Consider the following 21,204-nt stretch of genomic DNA (forward strand, 5'->3'; position numbering starts at 1 on the left):
TAAGTATTCTCTTAATATCCAAATTGTCTGGGAGGGTCAGTGGGAAGAAATAGCAGTCCAGGAGCACATGGTAGTGTGTGTGGGGGAGGGGACTGAAGCCAGAAGAGGAGGGAGAGGAGGTAGCAGAGAAAGACAAAATTAGTTTTCCCAGGGTCAGCCCAGGTACAGCATTTCATGATCTTTATCGTTAACAGTCATCAGAACCAACCAAGCAGAAGTTAGAGGTTGAGGGGAGTAGAAAGATGAAGTAAGAGATATGCACTTCTTCCCTTTGGGGTCTTAGTTAATAACTGATTTCTGTGTAATGATTTACAGAATGCTTTTACATCGCAGATCTATATGCTCTGCACACGATACCATTCAGTAGGCAAGGCAGGTGTCATATTGTACTGTTTGAAAGGTGAACAAGTTGGGGATCAAAGAGATTTCAGAGAGTAACCAAAAGTCACACAGTAAGCAAGGTCTTGCCTCTTGATTAGATACTTTCTCTTAATTCACACCACCTCCTTGACTCTGGTATCTATATGTACACAATAAAATATAACATATAATGGCATGGGAAGTACCAGGGCTGGGGCTTGTAAGTACTTCAGTAAGTACCTCAGTGCTACCTGAGGACTGAGAAAGGGTGAAAGATCTTGCTGGTGTTTGGGTCAGTTCAAGCCTAGCCTTTAGCCAGGGTCCTCAGTAAGATTCTGTAACTTGGCCAGGCTCGGTGGCTCACGCCTGTAATCCTAGCACTTTAGGAGGCTGAGGTGGGCAGATCACCTGAGGTCAGGAGCTCAAGACCAGCCTGGCCAACATGGTGAAACTCCATCTCTATTAAAAGACAAGAATTAGCTGGGCATGGTGGTGGGCACCTGTAATCCAAGCTACTCAGGAGACTGAGGCAGAAGAATCGCTTAAACCCAGGAGGTGGATGTTTCAGTGAGCTCCAGCCTGGGCAGCTGAAGGAGATTCCATCTAAAAAAAACAAAACAAAACAAAAAAAACGCTCCTGGAAGGGAAGGCAGGTGGGGATCACTTGAGGCCAAGAGTTTGAGGCCAGGAGTTTGAGACTAGCTTCAACAACACAGCAAGACCCTGTAAAAAAAATAAAATAAAATAAAAATTAAAAACTAAAAATAAATTTAAAAAAAGATTCTCTAATTCATTTGGTCTTTGGCTTATGTTAGGCCTGGCTCTCCCTCAACCTCAGGACCCTCTTTAAACTCTTCTAATGGGTGAAACTGAAGTTTCTACGTATGTCCATTATTTAGCAGGAATGCCCATCCTGGATAACTTCACACCTTTGCCCTATTAAAGTGCACATACCTCAAATGACCCATAATGCAAGTATTTCCAAGCAACCCAGGAACAGAAGAAAAGCCCTGTTTCCTCTTACACTGAAGTATGACCAAAGCTGTCCAGCCCAGGGTTCCCTCTTTCTACCAAGATGTTGTATGACTTTCTCTTCTATTCATAATATACCCATCTGTTTTAATACTAAAGTCTATTTCCCTCAATTTTTTTTTTTTTTTTTTGAGATAGGGGCTCACTTTGTCCCCCAGGCTGGAGTACAGTGGCACAATCTCAGCTCACTGCAGCCTCGACCTCCTGGGTTCAAGCAGTCCTCCTGCCTCAGTCCTCCAAGTAGCCGGGACTACAGGTGTGTGCCACCACACCCAGTTAATTTTTGCATTTTTTGTTGAGACAGGGTTTCATCATGTTGGCTAGGCTGGTCTCAAACTCCTGAGCTCAAGCAATCTGCCCACCTGGGCCTCCCAAAGTGCTGGAATTACAGGCATGAGCCACTGCACCTGGCCCCTCCCTCAAATCTTTGAGTAGAATTCTTGTTCCAGAAGAAGGGCTTCCTGTACTTGTTGGTACATCTCTGTATATCCCTATGGGTGCCTACAACCCAGTTTGAGAAGCAGCTCATGGTAATTTCAGGCCTGCAACTAGAATTTTCCTGTTCCTTAACCATGTTCTCACATATGAGAGCTTTAACTCAAGCCCAGTAGTGTGATCTATTCTTATTATTAAATACTATTCTGTGTACACTATCCCTCAAAAGCACATTATGTAGGAAGTCAGTCCTATCCACAAAGACATTCTGAAAGAGGAGTGTATAAAGATGAAGATACAAGCGAAATACTTGGAGGTGGCTGTAAGAGGTACAGAATCACAGAATTTAAGAGGAATCCTGGATACAAATCTGCTAACTAAAACAAAACAAAAATGAAAAACCCCTCACTTTACAAAGAAATATTTTAGGCTCAGTGAGGTTAAATGACTTGGCTAAGGTCACCACCAGTTTATGGAAAATTCAGGACTAGAACCCATATCACCATCTGTTTACTCTGTAATGTATAGAGGTATGCAAGAGTAAAAGCTAATACTGTAAATAAATATTTACATTTCCTAAAGAAAAATGTAAATGATAGGGCATGGAATGGAGAAAGTAAGGGATGAAGTTAAATAAAGGCCAAGATGCAAGTACAGTCGAGTATACTGGAAGATAAACAGTCAACTAAAGTGGTAGGGACACATAAATACAGGGTGGGACATTTAAATGGAACCATTTGGAGTCATGTAAACTGGGACTGACTTCATTATAGCCTCCCTTATGGTACAGAACCGCACGTCCAAACTATTTGCTTTAGTTTTTTGACAAATGTGTTTTCTCCACAGAACCCAAGAGTAGGAGAAGGGTTGAGAGGATCTGGGGGCAGTCTGGAGGTGGTCCTTTGAAGCTGAATGTGAAGTGTGATGGATGGGGAAACCATTACAAATCTTTAAGGGAGGAGCCTCAAAGCGGAAGACAAAGAAGATTCTGGGAGCAATGTTTACTGCCTCCTTTTCTAGCCACAGCTCACTCCGTTATCAACACCTCACAGGCTCTGCTGTTCCGACCTCAGGGTCTTTGCATATGCTGTTCCTTCTACCTAGCATGCTTCTCCCTGCTCTAAAAGCCCCTTTTGCCTCCCTGACTCTCATCCTTCAGAACTAGCTTACAAGGCCTAACTTCTTCAGAGGACCTTCCATGGCCCTCCATTAGCTTCTCTCAACACCCTACATGTTTTCTCCATAGCACTCATCACATTTTGTAATCACGTGTTTGTTGGCATACTTAACATTTATTGAGATGTGATTCTCCCATGAGACTAAGCTTTCTGGGAGCAGGGACTGTGTGCATTTTATTAACTGCTGTGCCTGGGACATAGTAGGCGTCCAATCAATAATTATGGAATGAATGAACAGGGGAGACTGCATTGTAAGGGGAGTGACAGAATGGGCCACTGCTCCCCTCACACACCCAAGAGGTCAAGCAAAGTGTCTCTCTCTGGATGCAGTCTTGGTTACCAGAGTCCGTCTTTCTCTTTTTGTCTCATAAACATATAGACATGTTTTCTCTCTTTCTGTGTCTCCTCTGTCCTTAGCTTCCTGAGAGAGCCTTTTAAACCAGCAAAGACAATGTCTGAGAGAAAAAGACTTTTGAGGCCCCGTGACACTGGAGTGCCTCCCACCCCCAATCAGAAGGTGGCAGCAGGGGGCAGTGGCACCATGGGAGTAACTTAGAGCCTGGCTCCTAGATGAAAGAGTTTCTCTCTCTCTCTGCAGAGCAATCCAGGGTCAGCAGCAGCCGAAAGCCACAAAAACTGACTTTAAAAGTCCTCCTAAGAGCTGCATCTTTTGAGTCCCCAAAACAATCACGCCTTGTGCCCCAGGACACGGCGCGAGTTACACACTTAAAGCAGTTTCCACAGAACCGCATTCAGTTGGTTTTAAACTCTGGGGAAAGCTGGCAGCCTCTTTGTGGGTTTTTTAAAAAACTAGTTAGAGAGACAATTAAACCTTTATGGGCCCCAGAATGTACCTATGCAGACATAAATAAGGATCATTCTTCATCACTGGAGAATCCACTTTCTGGCAACAGATATATTTTTCTGCCATTGCGGGACAGAGTTGAGCTCACGTCTCAGAACCTTTATGATTAAATGGGCAGGTGATGGGGGTTAGCATGAGCAGCGTTAGAACTTTGACCCTAAATTTGGCACAGGCCCTTTCTCAAAATGGATATATCACAGGCCTTGGGCTTAGCTGGTCTTAAATAAATCACATAAACTCCCAAAGCCTTTCCAGAAAGCCGCCAGGATTTTAGGCCAAGAAAACTCATCTTGCTCTCTCTTTGTGTTACTTCGGGCCAAAATGCTCCATTTGTCAAAGAATCCTGACTCTTTTATTCCCACTCTTACAACACAATACAATGTATTCATATATTTACAGTGCAGTGCCCTTCAATGGTCCAGATGATTTTTTTAATCCAATAATATCATTAAATGCACCAGGGGGCTCTCTTCTGAAAGAACTTTTGAGTAAACTCTTTTGTTAAGGGATGCAATCTTTCATAAGGTCTCCAATTTGTTTTCCAAATCTGAGATTTTCTTAAACCAGGGTCCACTTTAGACGATGGCTTGTGCATTTTCTTTTATTTTTCTGACTTTGGTTAAGACAAGCTTTTCCTGACTAGACATTGTTGGATAGGGATGAAGGAACCTCAAACACTTGAGAAGTAAATCAGTTTCAGTCATTTGTGTCATCCATAATTCTTTAGAACCACCAGCTTAAAGCAAAGTATAATGATCTCCTGACAAAGAACCCAGCCCCACAGATTTGAGGGCCAGTCTATTTGAAGTCCATCTCAAAAGAAATGTGGGGGAGGGTGTTTGGGACATTATTGTAGTTTTTTTGTTTTGTTTTGTTTTGTTTGTGGCCAAGTACATAGCATAATATTTATCATTTTAACCATTTGTAAGTGTGTACAATTCAGTGGCATTAAATAAATTAAATTCACAATGGTATGTAATCATCACCACTATCTATACCCAAAACTTTTTCATCATCCCCAACAAAAACTCTGTAACCATTAAACAATAATTCCCCGTCCCTTGTTCCCTTCAGACCCTGGTAACCTCTATTTTACTTTCTGTCTCCATAAAGAGAGAACAGTTTTATACTCCAGTTTTTCTCTGGGACTTTTTTTCTTCCCACAACAGTGTGGCAGGGGAATGGGGAAAGTCGTGGCCATCCTTTTTCACCTTGTAGGCCCTTCCCAGTGCCTCCTCTCCACTCCCCTTTCCTTCACCGACAGCGTCTCTAAGATGAAGCTGGAGCTCATTTGAAAGGTTTAAACTTGCAGAGGGGCTGCAGTCCCCAGCGGGAACAAAAGGAGGTCACTGGGTCTGAGTCTCTGTTACAAGCTCAGGAATGGCAGGAATTTTCTGACTTCAATAGTCTGAGGAAGTGGAACACGATGAGCTAGATGGTTGTTTTGGTGTCTGAAGCCTATGTGGCCCCCCGTTTAGCACCAATCAGTTGCAGAGTTACTCACCTGAGATCTGTAAGGGCTAAGAGAGATGGGATTGCAGTAAGAGGCATAGAGAGCTCCCTTGGGCACCCTCAAATTCCAGGCTGTGGAATTTCTCACTGAAAAACACTGGCTAAGCCACTCACAACCTCTGCAGAATTTACATCTCTTGTACCCATTTGTGGCCGACAGAGGCAGACTCAGAATGACTCATATCCTTCAGTTTGGGTTTCACTTTGCTCATAATGCTTGGAAACTCTCAAAGGAGCTAACCTCCCCCACTTCCCCCACCCTCACGCAACTCAGGATAAACAAGAGATTCAGTTTATGAAAAATCTGATTTTTGGTTGTTTCAAGAAATACTTGGGCACCCCCAGTCATCCCTCCCCGACTTCTAGGACTGTGAGCCTGCTGAGGGGGCCCTTAGGACAACCATGGCATGGTGATTCAATGGCTCAGAGAAACTGCAAACCATGGGGTGGTGGAAGGATAGTCACCTCGAAGGCAGGAGGCATGGATTTCTTCTGCTGCCCACTTGCTAGTGACCCTGGGCAAGTCACGTCACAGCTCTGGCCTCATTTCCCTTATGTTGAGTGGAAGTACCCTGCAACTCTGAGAATTTGGGGGTGAGGGGGTGGGGGAGCAAGGCTTTCTAATGTCTGAAATTCTTAAAACAGGGAAAAAAGCCTTTTGTTTCCCATAGGTGCTGACCTTAATGGAAAGAATGGTTGTAAGAAGGAGGAGGAGATTTGGGGAAAGAGGAGAGTGGATGGGTGTTTTTAGGTGTATTTTAGGATAGATTGAGAATTAAGTTGTGGCTGTGTCTTTCTGAGGAATTGTTCAGCAGGCATCTGGAAATAAGCACCTGGAGTTAAGAAGAGGGACTGGGACTGACAACAGGAAGAGTCAGGAGTCATGGTTGATAAATGAAATGGTAATAATACAAGACACACCTATCAAGTGCTTACCATGTGCCAGGACCTTGGGGAGCCCTTCACATAGACGTGTTCCTACCATACACACAACAACCGTATGACAAATATGCTATTTTTACACCATTTTACAGATGAGGAGAACTTAAATATCCCCCCAAGGCCATAGAATGAGTAAGTGGTAAGCCAGGGGCTTGAACTCAGGGAGTCTGACTTTTCTATCACCCTCTGAAGCTACAGTGGTGGAGAAGCATGGGAGAAAAGAAATACTAGTGGACAGAATCTTGACAAATACCTGTAACAACGTACTCCTATACTTGATCAACTGCAACCTAAAATCAGATTCTGAGAAGATGAAGGTGTGGGTCAGAAACAGAACTATCCACTTCTATCTAGTGATTCTGGCAATTGGGATGGCTCTGCACAAGTTAAATAGTAATGACACCCAAAATATATCGAGCACTCATTATGTGCTAGGCACTGTACTAAAAGGACTTCACGTATAGTATCTCATTTAGTCATCTTACAAATCCTACATAAAAGCTATTATAGTGCCCATTTAACAGGAGAGGAAACTGAAGCTTTCAAGAACTTAAGGGACTTAGCCAGCTGGGAACTCAAAGCCAAGCTGTGTGCTTCCAAAGACAGCTCAAGATTTGCCTCCCGAAAGCAGTCTTTCCTGGCCTCTCACAACAGACATGGAGTGAAACCTTTTGCCATTCCTGATTTGTTTCGTGTTAAGATACTCCCTGGTTTGCAGTTAAAGCCAATATTTGAAGTCAGTACTTCTGGAAGTTGCTAAAGGGTTATCAGCTGTCTTGAACTACTGTTTAAGTTTATTACGTGCACCTTCGAGTTAATTTATGCCAACTAGAATAAGCAGTATCTAATTTTTGGTCCCCCGAGGCACGCCCAGCTGATTCCCACCGCACCCAGTTCCATGGAGAAGCTTGATTGGTCCACAGGTCCCGCCTCCCTTACAGTGATTGGTTCAAATAAAAGCACGTGACACAAGTCAGATCAACGAGGCATAAGGAGAGGTCAGCCAGCGGCTTCCGGTAGCGTTTTTTGGGAAGTGAGAGCCCTTCCTGCTCCGGACTTTGTCCTGCTGGGGTGGGAGGCCGCCTGACTACCGGCTTCACTAAGCGGAGAGAGGCAGGGAGCCCCTGAAGCCCACCCTCCTGCCCGAGATTCCCCAGCATCAGACCAGTACATTCTTGTTGAAGCTAGCTTGTTTTGGGATGCTTGCCGCTCCCCACCCGCGCTGGAATGTGAGCACCATGAGGGCACGCACCCTGTCCGTCTCCACTGCTGAACCCCCAGCTCTTATACATAGCTGGGCACCGAGAGATACCTTATAATATAGCTGAATGATGAACGAGTGAAGTCATGAATAAACCTAATATAAGCGCAGAGCGGGGCGGGGTGGGGAGTTGGCTGAAAAACACTTTGAAAATAATCTAATCTACATCTCTCTTTTCTACTCTATAGTAAGAAAAGAAACAGGAGCTGCAGTGTTAGAACACAGTTATCCTAACTAGGGCACTCTCTAGTGCCATAATGAGGATCTTTGGTCACTGTAAGGCAAGCATCCCAGAGGGGCTCTGATGCCACGCCCGGTTCAAGTTGGAGAACAGGACACCCACACCCAGAAGGATCCAGCTAAATAAAACTTCAGCGTCAGTTGATGATAGAAATAGAGAGTTGGTAAGAAAGAAGAAAGATACAAGATTTTGTATTTAGAATTTTTTTTTTTTTTTTTTTTTTTTTTTTTGAGATGGAGTCTCACTCTTGTTACCCAGGCTGGAGTGCAGTGGCGCGATCTCGGTTCACTGCAAGCTCCACCTCCCAGGTTCACGCCATTCTCCTTCCTCAGCCTCCTGAGTAGCTGGGACTACAGGCGCCCGCCACCAGGCCCTGCTAATTTTTCGTATTTTTAGTAGAGACGGGGTTTCACCGTGTTAGCCAGGATGATCTCCATCCCCTGACCTCGTGATCCACCCGCCTCGGCCTCCCAAAGTGCTGGGATTACAAGCGTGAGCCACCGTGCCCGGCCTCTTTTTTTTTCTTTTTAAAGAACATACAATTTTTGTACTAGTTGATTAATGTTTAATACTGGCTGTTTTGATGAATAAAGTTTAGGAAATATATGATTATGATTGCAGGGGCCTTTAGTATATAGAGCTGCATCTGCATCCCACTTTGGACGTAGGGGTGAGACTATGCAAAGCCTTGTTTGCTGGGAATGCACCTCTCTGAACGTTCAAAATTGCAGAATGAAAGTTATGAAGCACTGGCAGACTTCACAACTCCCTTACATTCCATTCCATAGTTTGTCTATGCTTTTTACCAAATATTTCATTTCTTTTTCTGAATTTCAGATATCCACATTCCACAGAGAATTTTTCTGTAAAATCAACTTTATTGAGGTATAATTTTCATAAATGTGCCAATTTTAAGTGTACCTTTTGATGAGTTTTACAAATACATATATTCGTGAAAACACCACCACAGTCGAACAGAATATTTCCATCATCCCCAAAGGTTTCCTTGTCCCCATTTGCAGTCAATATCTGTCTCCTTATCCCAGGGCCCAGGCAACCACTGATCCGCTTTACCTGTTCTAAAACTTCATATAAATAGAACTGTACAATATGTAGTTGTATTTGGCAGGTAGAGCTGCCAAAAAATACCACAGACTGGGTGGTGCAAGCAATGGAAATTTATTTTTTTACAGTTTTAAAGACTGGAAGTCCAAGATGAAGATGTCGGCAGGTTTGGTTTCTCCTGAGGCCTCTCTTTGGCTTGCAGATGGCTGTCTTCTGGCTGTGTCCTCACGTGGCCTTTTCTCGGGACACACATCCTTGGTGTCTCTTCCTCTTTTTATAAGGACACTAGTCCTATTGGGTTAGAGCCCCAGTTCAATAGGTCCCTATCGGATTTGACTTATTGGCCCTTTGACTTCATTTAACTTTAATTACCTCTTTAAAGGCCCCATCTCTAAATACAGTCATGTTGTAGGAAAGGATTTCAACTTATGAATTTTGCGAGGGACACAATCAGTTCATAACAGTAGTCTTTTGTGTCTGACTTCTGTGACTCAGCGTGTCTATGTGATTTATGCATGCCATGGCATCTATCAGTGGCTTGTTCCTTTTAATTGCTGAGTAGAAGTCCATTGTATGAATATATCACAGTTTATTTATCCTTTTATCTGTTGATGGACTTTGGGCTGTTTCCAGTTTTTTACTATTATGAATAAAACTGTTAACATTCTAGTATATCTTTTTGTGGACATATATCTTAGTTTATCTTGGGTAAATATCCAGGAGTAGGATTACTGGATTATACTGTGTTTAATTTTATAAGAAACTGTCAAACATTTCTCCAAAGTGGGTGTACCATTTTATATTTCCACCAGCAGTGTATGAAAGTTTCAGTTGTTCCACATCCTTACCAATGCTTGGGACTGTCAATTTGAAAAAAAGTCATTCTAGTAAGTAATGGTTCCTTGTTGTGGTTTTAACTTGCATTTCCCTGATGACCAATTGTTGAGCATCTCTTCATGTACTTATTTATCAACCAAATGTCTCATTTGGTGGTGTCTGTGCAAGTCTTTTGCACTTTTTCTTTCTTTTTAAAAAAGACTTTAGGCCAGGTGTGGTGGCTCATGCCTGTAATCCCAGCACTTTGGGAGGCTCAGATAGGAGGATCACTTGAGCCCAGTAGTTTGAGACCAGCCTGGGCAACATTGCAAGACCTCATCTCTATGAAAAATATATGTATTTTTAAAATAATTTAAAAGGGCTTTATTTTTTTAAGAGCAGTTTTAGGTTTACAGCAAAACTGAGAGGAAGATACAGATTTCTCATCTACTCCCTGCCCCAACATGTGTAGATCTCCCCCATTATCAATATCCCCTATGAGTGTGGTGCAAATTGTTGCTGTTGATGAACCAACACTGACACATCACAATCACCCAAAGTATATTGTTTACATCAGGATTCTCTCTTGGTGTTGTACATTCTGTGAGTTTGGACAAATGTATAATGATGTGTGTCCATCATTATAGTGTCTTACAGAGTTTTCACTGTCCTAAAAATCCTCTGTGCTCTGCCTATTCATCACCCTTCCCCACCCCATGTTTAAATTGGCATTGGCAAACTTTTTTTTTTTTTTTTAATTTTCTATATATATTTTTTGAGGTGGAGTCTTGCTCTGTCGCCCAGGCTGGAGTGCAGTGGTGCGATCTCGGCTCACTGCAGCCCCTGTCTCCCGGGTTCAAGTGATTCTCCTGCCTCAGCCTCCCAAGTAGCTGGGATTACAGGCACCTGCCACCATGCCCAGCTAATTTTTGTATTTTTAGTAGAGACGGGGTCTCACCATGTTGGCCAGGCTGGTCTCAAACTCCTGACTTCAAATCATCCACCCACCTTGGCCTCTCAAAGTGCTGAGATTACAAGCATGAGCCACCGCACCCGGCCGGGCAAAGTTGTTTATAACATTCCCTTACAATATCCTCCTATTACTTGTAAAATCTGTCATTAAGTCACTTCTCTTATTTCTGATATTCTTAATTTGTGTTTTTTTTCTCTTTTTTCCTGATCCATGCCTAGAAGTTGATCAATATGATCTTTTCAAATAACTAGCTTCTGGTGTCATTGATTTTTCTCCATTGTTTTTCAGTATTGTTTCATTAATTTCTGTTTTGATCTTCATTATTTCCTTTCCTCCGCTTACTTAGGGTTTCATTTGCTCTTCTTTTTCTCATTTCTTAAGGTAGAGGCTGAAGTTATTGACTTGAAACTTTTTAAGTGCTGATTTAGTGGCACCCACAAATTTGGGTATGTTGGGTTTCCATTTTCATTCCATTCAAAATACATTCTGATCCCTCCTGCCTTTTTGACTGATAGGTTATTAAGAAGTGCCTTATCTAGTTTCCAAATATTTGGAGATTTTCTAAGACTCTATTATTCACTATTTATAATTTAATTCCATTGTGGTGAGATAACTTTTTTATTATGACTTGAATCCTTTCAAATGTTTGAGACTTGTTTTATGGCCCAGAATATGGCCTATTTTGTTAAATGTTCCTTGTGCATGTGAAAAGAATGTGCATTTTGCTGTTGTTGGATGGAGTGTTCTATAAGTGTCAACTAGGTCAAGTTGATTGATGGGGTTATTCAAATCCTCTATATACTTGCTTATTTTCTACCCAATTATCTATTGGTTATTAAGAGGGAGTAGTGAAATCTCTGATTATAATTATGATTTTTTCTATTTGTCTTTGCAGCTCTATCCATTTTTGCTTCATGTATTTTGAAACTCTGTTACTAGGTGCATAAACTTTTAGAATTTTGATGTATTGACTTATAATTATGAAATGATCTTTACACTTGGTAATATTCTTTGATCTAAAATCTTCATCTGATACTCATATAGCCATTCTATCTTTTGATTAATGTTAGCTTGGCATATCTTTTTCCAACCTCCTTTTACATTTTAACATATTATGTCTATATTGTGTTTCTTATAAGCATTATATAATGTCTTGCTTTTTAATCCAATCTGACAATCTCTGCCTATTAATTAGAACATTTAGACCACTTGCTTTTGTTTCTCACCTCAAAGAAACATGCGGGTTATTCTGTTTTAATTGTGGTAAAATATATATAACATAAAATTTATCATCTTAACCATTTTAAGTATTCAGTACAGTAATGTTAAGTATATTCACATTGTTTTGCAACCAATCTCTAGAACTTTTTCATCTTGCAAAATTGAGACTCTTTGCCCATTAAACAACAACTTCCCATTTCCCTGCTCCCCACCTCTTGGCAGCCACCATTCTACTTTCTACTTTCTGCTCTAGATACCTCGTATAAGTGGAATCCTACAGTATAGACCATTTACTTATCATGTGATTATTGACAGGTTAAGTTTAAGCTTATCAGCTTCTTTTTGTTCTATACTTGTTCCATTTCTTTTTTGTTTCTTTGTTTTCTCTTTTTCTCCCTTCTTTGGGATTTTTTAAAAATAATTTCACTTTATTTTCTTTGTTGGGTTAGTAGCTGTAATTCTTTGTTTTGTTATTTTAATGGTTGCTTCAGGGTTTATGGCTTGCATATCTTATCACAGTCTGCCTTCACCACTTTACATATAAGAATTTTAATATACTTCCATTTCTCCTCTCCTGACCTTTCTGCTTTCATTATCATACTTTTTACTTATTCATATGTTATAAGCCACACAATATGTCATATTTTTTATTTAAGCAGTCAACTATCATTGAAAGTGATAGTCAATTATCATTGAAAGTGATGCAGTCAATTATCATTTTATAAATCTTACATATTTGCCCATGTATTTACCTTTATTCCTTTGGGTAGATCTATGTTTCAATCTGGTATTATTTTCCTTCTGCTTCAAGGATTTTCTTTAACATTTCTTGTGTGTTTGTTTGAGACAGGCTCACTCTGTTACCCAGGCTGGAGTGCAGTGACGTGATCACGGCTCACTGCAGCCTTCACCTCTTGGGCTCAGGCAATCTTCCTGCCTCAGCCTCCTGAGTAGCTGGGACTACAGGTATGTGCCACCACACCCAGCTAATTTTTTTATTTTTTGTAGTGATGGGGTCTAATCTTGTGGCCCAAGCTGTTCTTGAACTCCTGGGCTCAAAAGATCCTTCCATTTCAGCCTCCCAAAGTGTTGGGATTGCAGGTGTGAGCTACCGCGCCCAGCCTAACATTTTTTATAGTACAGTTTTGCCAGTGATGAATTTTTTCAACTTTTGCATATCTGAAAAGGTCTCTATTATAGCTTCATTTTTGAAGATATTTCTGCTGATACAGGATTCAGATTGACAGATTTTTTTTCTTTCAGCACTTAAATCTTGCTGCACTGTTTTCTCACTTGCCCTGTTTCCAGTGGGAAATCTGCTGCTATCCTTATATTTGTACCTTTATATGTAATATGTCTTTTTTCTCTGGCTGCTCCTAAGATTTTCTCTTTATTACATATATTGAACAATTTGATTATATATGCACTGGTGTAATTTTCTTCAGACTTATTGTGCTGGGACTCATTGAGCTTCTTGAATTTGTGGGTTTATAGTTTTCATAAAATAGAAATTTTTTGAGTGTTACTTCTTCAAATAATTTTTCTATACTCCCTGTTTTTCACGGACTCCAATTACAGGTATATGAGCCTGCTTGAAGTTGTCCTGTAGCTCACTGTGCTCTTTTAACTTTTTAAGCTTCTTTTTTCTCTGTATGTTTAATTTGAAATAGCTTCTATTGTTGTGTCTTTCTAATAATAAAATTTTCCTCTGCTACATCTAGTCTGCTATCAACCTTAGCCAATGCAATTTTCATCTTACTCATTGTAGTTTTCATGTTACTAATTGTAGTTTTCATCTCAAAAGTTCATTTTGCATCGTTGAAATATTATGCATGTTTTTGAACGTATAGAATACAGCCATAATAATTGTTTTAACATACTCATCTGTTAATTCTAACATCTTTGTCAGTTTTGGGTCAATTTTATTATTTTATTTTTATTTATTATTATTTTTTGAGGCAGAGTCTCACTCTGTCTCCGCTGGAGTATAGTGGCGCGATGTCAGCTCACTGCAACCTCTACCTCCCGAGTTCAAGCAATTCTCTTGCCTCAACCTCCCTAGTAGCTGGGACTACAGGCACGTGCCACCATTCCTGGCTAATTTTTCGTAATTTTAGTAGAGACAGGGTTTTACCATGTTAGCCAGGATGGTCTCGATCTCCTGACTTCGTGATCCGCCCACCTCGGCCTCCCAAAGTGCTGGGATGAGAGGTGTGAGTCACCGCGCCTGGCTAGTTCTGGGTCAATTTTAATTGATTGATCTTTCTTCTCATTATGGGTTATATTTTGCATGCCTGGTATTCTTTCATTAGATGCCTAATGTGAATTTTACCTCTTGAGTACAGGATATTTTGGTATTTCTACAATATTCTTGAGCTTTGTTGTAGGATTGTTATAGGATTAGATTAGGTTACTTGGCAACAGTTTGATTCTTTTGGTCTGTCTTTTAAGAGTTATTGGGTGGGAGCCAGGCAAGGTGGATCATGCCTATAATCCCATCACTTTGAACACTTTGGGAAGACGAGGCGGGAGGATCACTTGAGCCCAGGGGTTCAAGACTAGCCTGGGTAACATAGTGAGACTCCATCTCTATTAAAAAATATAAAAATCAGCCAGGCAAGGTGGTATGGGCCTATAGTCTTAGCTACTCGGGAGCCTGAGGTGAGATGATTGCTTGAGCCCAGGAGGTTGAGGCTGCAGCGAGCCAAGATTGTGCCACTACACTCCAGGCTGGATGACAGAGTGAGACCCTGTTTCCAAAAAAATTAAAAAGGGTTATTAGGTGGGACCAAAGCAGTGTTTTGTATTGGGGTAATTATTCCTCAATACCAAGGCAATACCCTTTTGAGTATTTTACCCATGCCTCATGAATTAGGAAGTTTTCCAGTCTGGCTGGTGGAAACACTCTTCCCACCTCTGTGTGAACACGTAACATTGCTCTCTCATCCTCTTAGAAGGTTCTCTCCCTAGCTTTGGGTAGTTTTCTCACCCTATGGGTCAATAATGCCAGATACTTGGGGGAGACCCTCTGCACAACTCCAGGCCACTGTGTCGCTCTCTCCTGTCTAGTATTCTGTCCTGAAAACTCTGGCTACCTTGGTATCCTTGGACTCTTAGCTCTGTCTCTTCAGCTCAGAATTGGCTGAGATGTGCCTGGTTTTCTCTCCCTCTACCACAGCCTGGAAGCCTTCATAAAGCAGTAAGCTGTGGGGGAGTTGTGGGGCTTCCCTTGTTTTTCCATCTCTCAGTAAATGTCCTTTCTTGCCTGAAACAGTCTTGAAAACCAACTTACCTTCTTTCCTTCCTTCCTTCTTCCTTCCCTCTTTCTTCCCCCTTCCTTCCCTCTTTCTTCCCATTCCTTCCCTCTCTCATCTCCCTCATTCTTTCCTTATCTCCCTCCCTCACTTCTTCCTTTCCTCCATCCTTCTTTCTTTCATTTCAGGAAGGAGAGGAAATCCAGTCACTATTGCTCCATCTTGGCCAGGAGCAAAAGTCCTTTCTGTTCAAATTCTTTTTTATCCTTTGTAATAACTATAATAGTGCTGGGCACATGGTTGGTTCATTGATTGAATGCTTCTTGAGTGCATTCATCTTTTAAGTAATAATATCCAAGTAAAAATTTGTTTAGAAATTCAATTGTAGGGCCAGGTGCGGTGGCTCACACCTATAATTCCAGCACTTTGGGAGGCTGAGGTGGGTGGATCATTTGAGGTCAGGAGTTCAAGATCAGCCTGGCCAACATGGTGAAACCCCATCTCTATTAAAAATGCAAAAATTAGCCAGGCATGATGGCGGGTACCTGTAGTCCCAGCTACTTGGGAGGCTGAGGCAGGAGAATTGCTTGAATGCAGAAGGCAGAGGTTGCAGTGAACCAAGATCATGCTACTGCACTCCAGCCTGGGTGACAGAGCGAGACTCCATCTCAAAAACCAAACACACACACACAAAAACAAAACAAAACAAAACAAAAAAGAATGATTGAATGGGTAGGATACTTTTTTTTTTTTTTTTAAATAAGCATCTCCCTCTGTTACCTAGGCTGGAGTACAATGATGTGATCTTGGCTCACTGCAACCTCTGCCTCCCGGGTTCAAGCAGTTCTGCCTTATCCTCCGGAGTAACTGGGACTACAGGTGCCTGCCACCATGCCTGGCTAATTTTTAATAGAGACAAGGTTTCACTGTGTTGACCAGGCTGGTCTCGAACTCCTGACTTCAAGAGATCTGCCCGCCTCAGCCTCCCAGAGTGCTGGGATTATAGGCGTGAGCCACCACACCTGACCTAGAACACTTTTTGTTTCACCAAACAATGTAATTCTATTTCAATAACATCTCTATCTGATGTTCCTCTTTCCATTTTATAAATTGAAGCTCTAGTTCTAATAGACTAATGTCTCTTCTGGTCTCTTTACAGTGTGCTCTGTTAGCCCTCACTTTGTAACATTTTTCGTCAGATGAAGTTAAGACAAATCAATATTTCTTCCTCTACAATACAGGCTGACATTCTGATTTGGAAATCTTCATTGAAGAAATTTGGCTTATATTCTTGGAAACTTCAGGCTTGCATAACACTTTGACTTCTAGCTTAATTCTTGTGGAATCTTGAGGTTCAGGCCCTTCTCGTCAAGTTCTTTCTGTGGCCCAGCCAAACCTTGTGCATCCTTCCAGCCCAGCTTAAGCCTTCCTTCCTCTGTGATGCCTACTGCCACAGTGATCTTGTCCTTCTACCTGCTCCTCAGAACTTCATTGTCTTTTCCACTCACCTGGTGCCTAATCGACTGTACTGCCTTGTCATACCCTTTGTATTTAGTCAGAGCATCTGTTTCAACCAGCTTGTAACCACCTTCAGACGGGAGGCCCATAGTGCCTAAAACAGTAATAATAATAATAATAGTAATAACCAGCATTTATTGAGTACTTACCATATGCCAGGCCCTATTCTAAGAGCTTGTTATGGATGACTTCAGTTAACTTTCACCCATTCAAAGGGGATAATGCTGTTACAATCCCACTTTCCAGATAAGGAAGCAGAAGACCAGGGGAGTTGGGTCAGTTAGCACAGCCAGGATTTAAACTCAAGCACTCTGAGAGCAGAGCCTGAGCCACCCTCAACCCCTACACTCTGCCGTGGCACTGGGGGTTCAGTAGTTGCTCAATATAGCTTTGTTGAATGAATGAAAACATGGAGGCTTGTCCTGTGCAGGAGAGAAACCTCCAGAGGAGGCCCTGTTCTGTTACACTTACAGCTTTGCTGTTTGCCATCACTACTTGCACATCATTGCTGTTGTTTCAGGAGCAAGATCCTGTGTGGTCCAGGAGGGAAAAGAGGTTAGGAAGTGAGATGCCCACACCTCTCTCCTGCCTTCCTCCCTTGCAGGTTGGGCAGCGAACAAGTTGGGGCAGCTCTTCTTCCTACCACCCCTTGCTCTCAGAGCTAGCCAGCAACCTGGAGCAGGGAGAGGTAGAAAGGAAGGCATGGGGGGCAGCGACAGCTTCAGGATCACTGGTTCCTGGGGCCCTTGCCTTCTGAGGCTCAGTCAACCGGATGTTCCTTTAGCTTGCCGGAATTTGGCCGGATTTACAGAGATAAGATCAATCTGACCCTTAATTCCTTAAATGTAATTTATGGGCTTGCCTCCTGTGTGCCACAACACGTCTGGCTATCCAAAATCTGGTAATTATTTATGTAAACACAGGATCCTGCCTTTGTGGATTATAATTGGACTTGAACAGCAAGAAGCAGGGACTTATACAGTTGGGGCTGCACTGAAACCCTTCTTTTGAAAATACTCACCTGAGCCTTTGAAATCTTCCCTGTGGCTCATGGATGGCTTTAACCAGACCAAAAAAAACATTCTTTTCTCCTCCTCCTGCAGGCCTGGGCAAATTTGTTCCCAAACACCACCAGGTTTTCTAGGTCCTTTCAGAGGATGGGCTGAAGATACCCCATCATCTGGACTGGACTGAGAGGACAGGTGCCCTGGGAGGGAGCCTCCATGGATCTCCTCATGGTCTGTTGGGACACGAATTTTTATACCCCCTCTAAGAAGAAACAGGATTAGGAATTTTATGCTGTTTGGAAAAGAGGAGAGGTGGCTGGCACAAGAGAAAGATCTTTGTTTTTTATTCATGCTGTGAGTTTCCCAGGAGCCTTTGCTGTACATACACACACAAGAGCCAGGAGGATTAGAGGAAAGAAAATGAGTTGATTGAACCAGATGGTTCAGGAAGCACTCCCAGGAGGCTGCTGGGATGGATGAATCCGTGTCTTTAAATAACATTAATTTCAGAAAGGCCCAAATTGTTTCCTAAATTACTACACTGAACTTTTACCTTTCATCTGTTTTTATGGCACCTCTCTGGTTGAAGGCAGGAGCTACTGCTTTCTGACAAACCAGCTTTGGAGAAATCCGTCATCCTTGGTGAAGCTGGTAAGGAATTGTTTTCCTGGAGGAAAAAGAAATCCTTAAGAATCCAAGTGCTTTGAAAAACAGATTTAGGCAGAAACAAGCACCCCTGGGTGATCTGAACAAGCTACCAAGTTCTAATGCCAGCTGAGACACTCATTTCCTCAGTGGCTGGGGGCAAACCACTTAACCTCAGTTTCCCCATCTGTAAAATGGGGTTAATAATGCTTACCTGCTGCAGGAGTGCTGTGAGGTTTTAATTGGGTAATGGCTGTGGAGCCCTTTGATGTAGTAAGTTTTATTAACTTGTAAGGGGTTCCCTGAGGCCAGAAAAAGCAGTTAAACCCAAGAGAGAGAAGAAAGGCACTGAAAGGAAAGCAAAGCTCAGCTAAGTGTTTCACCTCCAGCTCCAATTTCAGAAGTGTGGAGTCCAGCTGCTCCACTGTGAGTGGAAAGCAGTGACTGGGGCTGGGGACTGTCTGAATAGCATCGGGGGAGGGAAAGCTTCAGGGTCATCTCAGAGGGAGCTTGGCTTTCAGATTTGTGAAGGGTAAAGGTAAGCAAGTAGTCTTGCTTGATCAAACCAGGATCATTCTCTGGCCCCACTGAGGTTCTTTGCTAAGAACCTTCTCCAGTAAGAGAATTACTTTGCTATTAATCAAGGTCCTTGTAATTGAATTTAGAAACCCCTAGCCTCTGGCCTCCTGTTTCCCAACAATTAAAAAGAGAACTGGCCTCTAGCCAGGGTTGCTGACCAGAGAAGAGTTGGAAGGACAGCACCAACCAAAGGTTAGAAAACTGGGGAGTTTTCCAAGCTCCACCATTCACAGCTAGGCAGACCAACCTAGACTGCTCGGCCAGCTCTGTGCTTCAGTTTCCCACTCCATAAAATTGATTGCCGTTAAAGCCCAAATAATTAAGATTTGGAACGTGAAATGCACTAAAATGATAAAGAACAAACCCCTACTCGCCTTTCAGTAAGTTAAAAAAATCAATTATTTGAATAATTTTACTCCAAGCCAACTCATTCAGCATGAGAGACCCCATGCTCCTCTTCCTCCTGTCTAACTTTTGTTGGGTGCCCACCACACAGCCACGGTCATTCAGCATCAGCTACATGAACACAGCCTAGGAGGGTAATCAACTTGTCCTGGTTTGCCTAGACTATCCTCGTTTTAGCTCTGAAAATCTCATGTTCCAGGAGCCCCTCCTAATCGCAAGCAAACTGGGATGGTTGATCACCCTAACATGTCCTTGGGCTAGTTGGAAAGTGCTGGCTACAGTTCCTGTCAAGCAGTTATTGACCTACCACAGGCATATCTTAGGAAAAGGGGCGCAGTGGTGTGGCAGAGGTGAAGGAGTCCTATGATCCAGGCTGTCATTCCTGGCTCTGCCTCTCTCTACTGACTTCAGATCAGACCCGTGGCCTCAGTTTCCTCACCTGCAAAGGGAGGTGGTGTGACATGATGCCTTTTCACCTTTCCTCCAGGAGACATGGCTGCAAAGACACGCCCATCAACTTGCCCAGCCCCAGGGGGGATGCTGTGTGCTTTGCAATAAGTGGCAAAACACACAGCGTCGGGACACACTGGGGACCAAAGTCCATCCCGGCTTGTGGGATTCAGCTCCTTGGTGTCCACTGATTCCTTTAATGCTCTTTCTTTGTGAGAAGGAAGCACATGGGTGGGAATGTGTCAGCCCTCAACTAACCCTCTGAGTGTTGTACATATCTCTTTAGATCACTTTTCTTCCTAAAATGAGCACATTATATCCCTGAGATCTGAAACTTGACTTTTCCAAGACTGTGTTCAAGTTTGGCAAAATGAGCACTGAGTCCAAAAATTAAAGTAATTTAAAAGACCCACTGTTTCCCTTATCATAATTTAGGCTACACATTTTTAGTATGGTTTTCTATTCCTGTGTTTTATTTTACAATATAAAGAAAAATACCTGCTGTAAAGGAAGTAAAATTCTATAAATTATACATATGTTTTGTCTTCATTGTCCAGATTCTCCAGCCAGCCTATTGCTTGGATATACCCTTTGTTCAATCCATGTAGACCGAGGAGATAATCAGGATTGGGATTGTTTTGATGGAGGTGGCTTTCTTTTTGGGGATTGATTCTTTTAAAAATGCCCTTGATAGGCGCTTATCTTAATGAAAACAGTCTTCTCGTGACAGACCGGAACCTGGCTTTTATAGCATTAAAAAAAGTAATTTACATTAAGAAGAAATGGGAAACAGTGATTGAATCAAAGCCACCCTGAGCAGCTTCCCCCTGCTCTGCCCCATCTGAAAACAGCCCTGTTTCCATTTCACCGCTGAGCTCAGCCTGCCTGCTCCAGACGTCCAGACCTCGCACTCTATAAATTGTCTCTGCCCTTGCCCCGGAGTTGCTGACTATATGTATTTTTGGGCCCGGCATTAATTCCCTCATCCTTGGCTGGTGACATTAAGATTTGTAACTGATAGAATGTGTTTTTAATGTATTTCCTGCAGGTTACTATTAAAGAAATCTAATTCTTCTGAACTTGCAAAAGGTTCTGCTGCCATTAAAAAAAAAAAAGAGTATTACGGGAAGAATTTCCCCGAAGCCTCCAGATGGACTGGGCAGCCAGAGGGGTCTGGGGCTCCGGAATTCTCTGCTTAGCTCTGCCACTCACTCTTCCTCCTCCTGCCCAGTCTGTTCTCTCTCTGCACCTTAGTATTCCTGGGTATGAAATGAGGATAAATATTTGTCTATGAGATGAGGGTGTTGTAAGGATTAATTGGTTGGTGCTTCGGGAAGCCTTTGAAGATGAAAGACGCTCTCTGCAGATGCTAAGTAAACTCAAAACGTGTCTGGTTTTAATGAGCCAGGTGAAGCCGGTGGGGATGGCTGGAGATTAACTGTGCC

At 42.4% G+C, this 21,204-nt stretch overlaps 1 protein-coding gene and 1 long non-coding RNA gene across 2 annotated transcripts in view; one reads left to right on the forward strand and one right to left on the reverse strand.

Annotated features, from left to right (window-relative positions):
- LOC105544392 overlaps positions 1-3,936 on the reverse strand; it is a 7,170-nt gene extending 3,234 nt beyond the window's left edge. Inside the window, exon 1 of the mRNA XM_011986884.1 lies at positions 3,860-3,936. Within this exon, the coding sequence (XP_011842274.1) occupies positions 3,860-3,936 (77 nt within the window). The remainder of the gene's footprint in view (positions 1-3,859) is intronic.
- A 3,623-nt stretch (positions 3,937-7,559) lies between these two features.
- On the forward strand, positions 7,560-20,291 carry LOC105544205. Its single transcript, XR_001006730.1, has 2 exons — positions 7,560-7,989; positions 16,315-20,291. It is a non-coding gene; the product is annotated as an uncharacterized LOC105544205 (long non-coding RNA).
- Positions 20,292-21,204: the final 913 nt, after the last annotated feature.

The sequence above is a fragment of the Mandrillus leucophaeus genome, unplaced genomic scaffold (assembly GCF_000951045.1).
Source record: "Mandrillus leucophaeus isolate KB7577 unplaced genomic scaffold, Mleu.le_1.0 Scaffold3, whole genome shotgun sequence".
Taxonomy (NCBI): Eukaryota; Metazoa; Chordata; class Mammalia; order Primates; family Cercopithecidae; genus Mandrillus; species Mandrillus leucophaeus.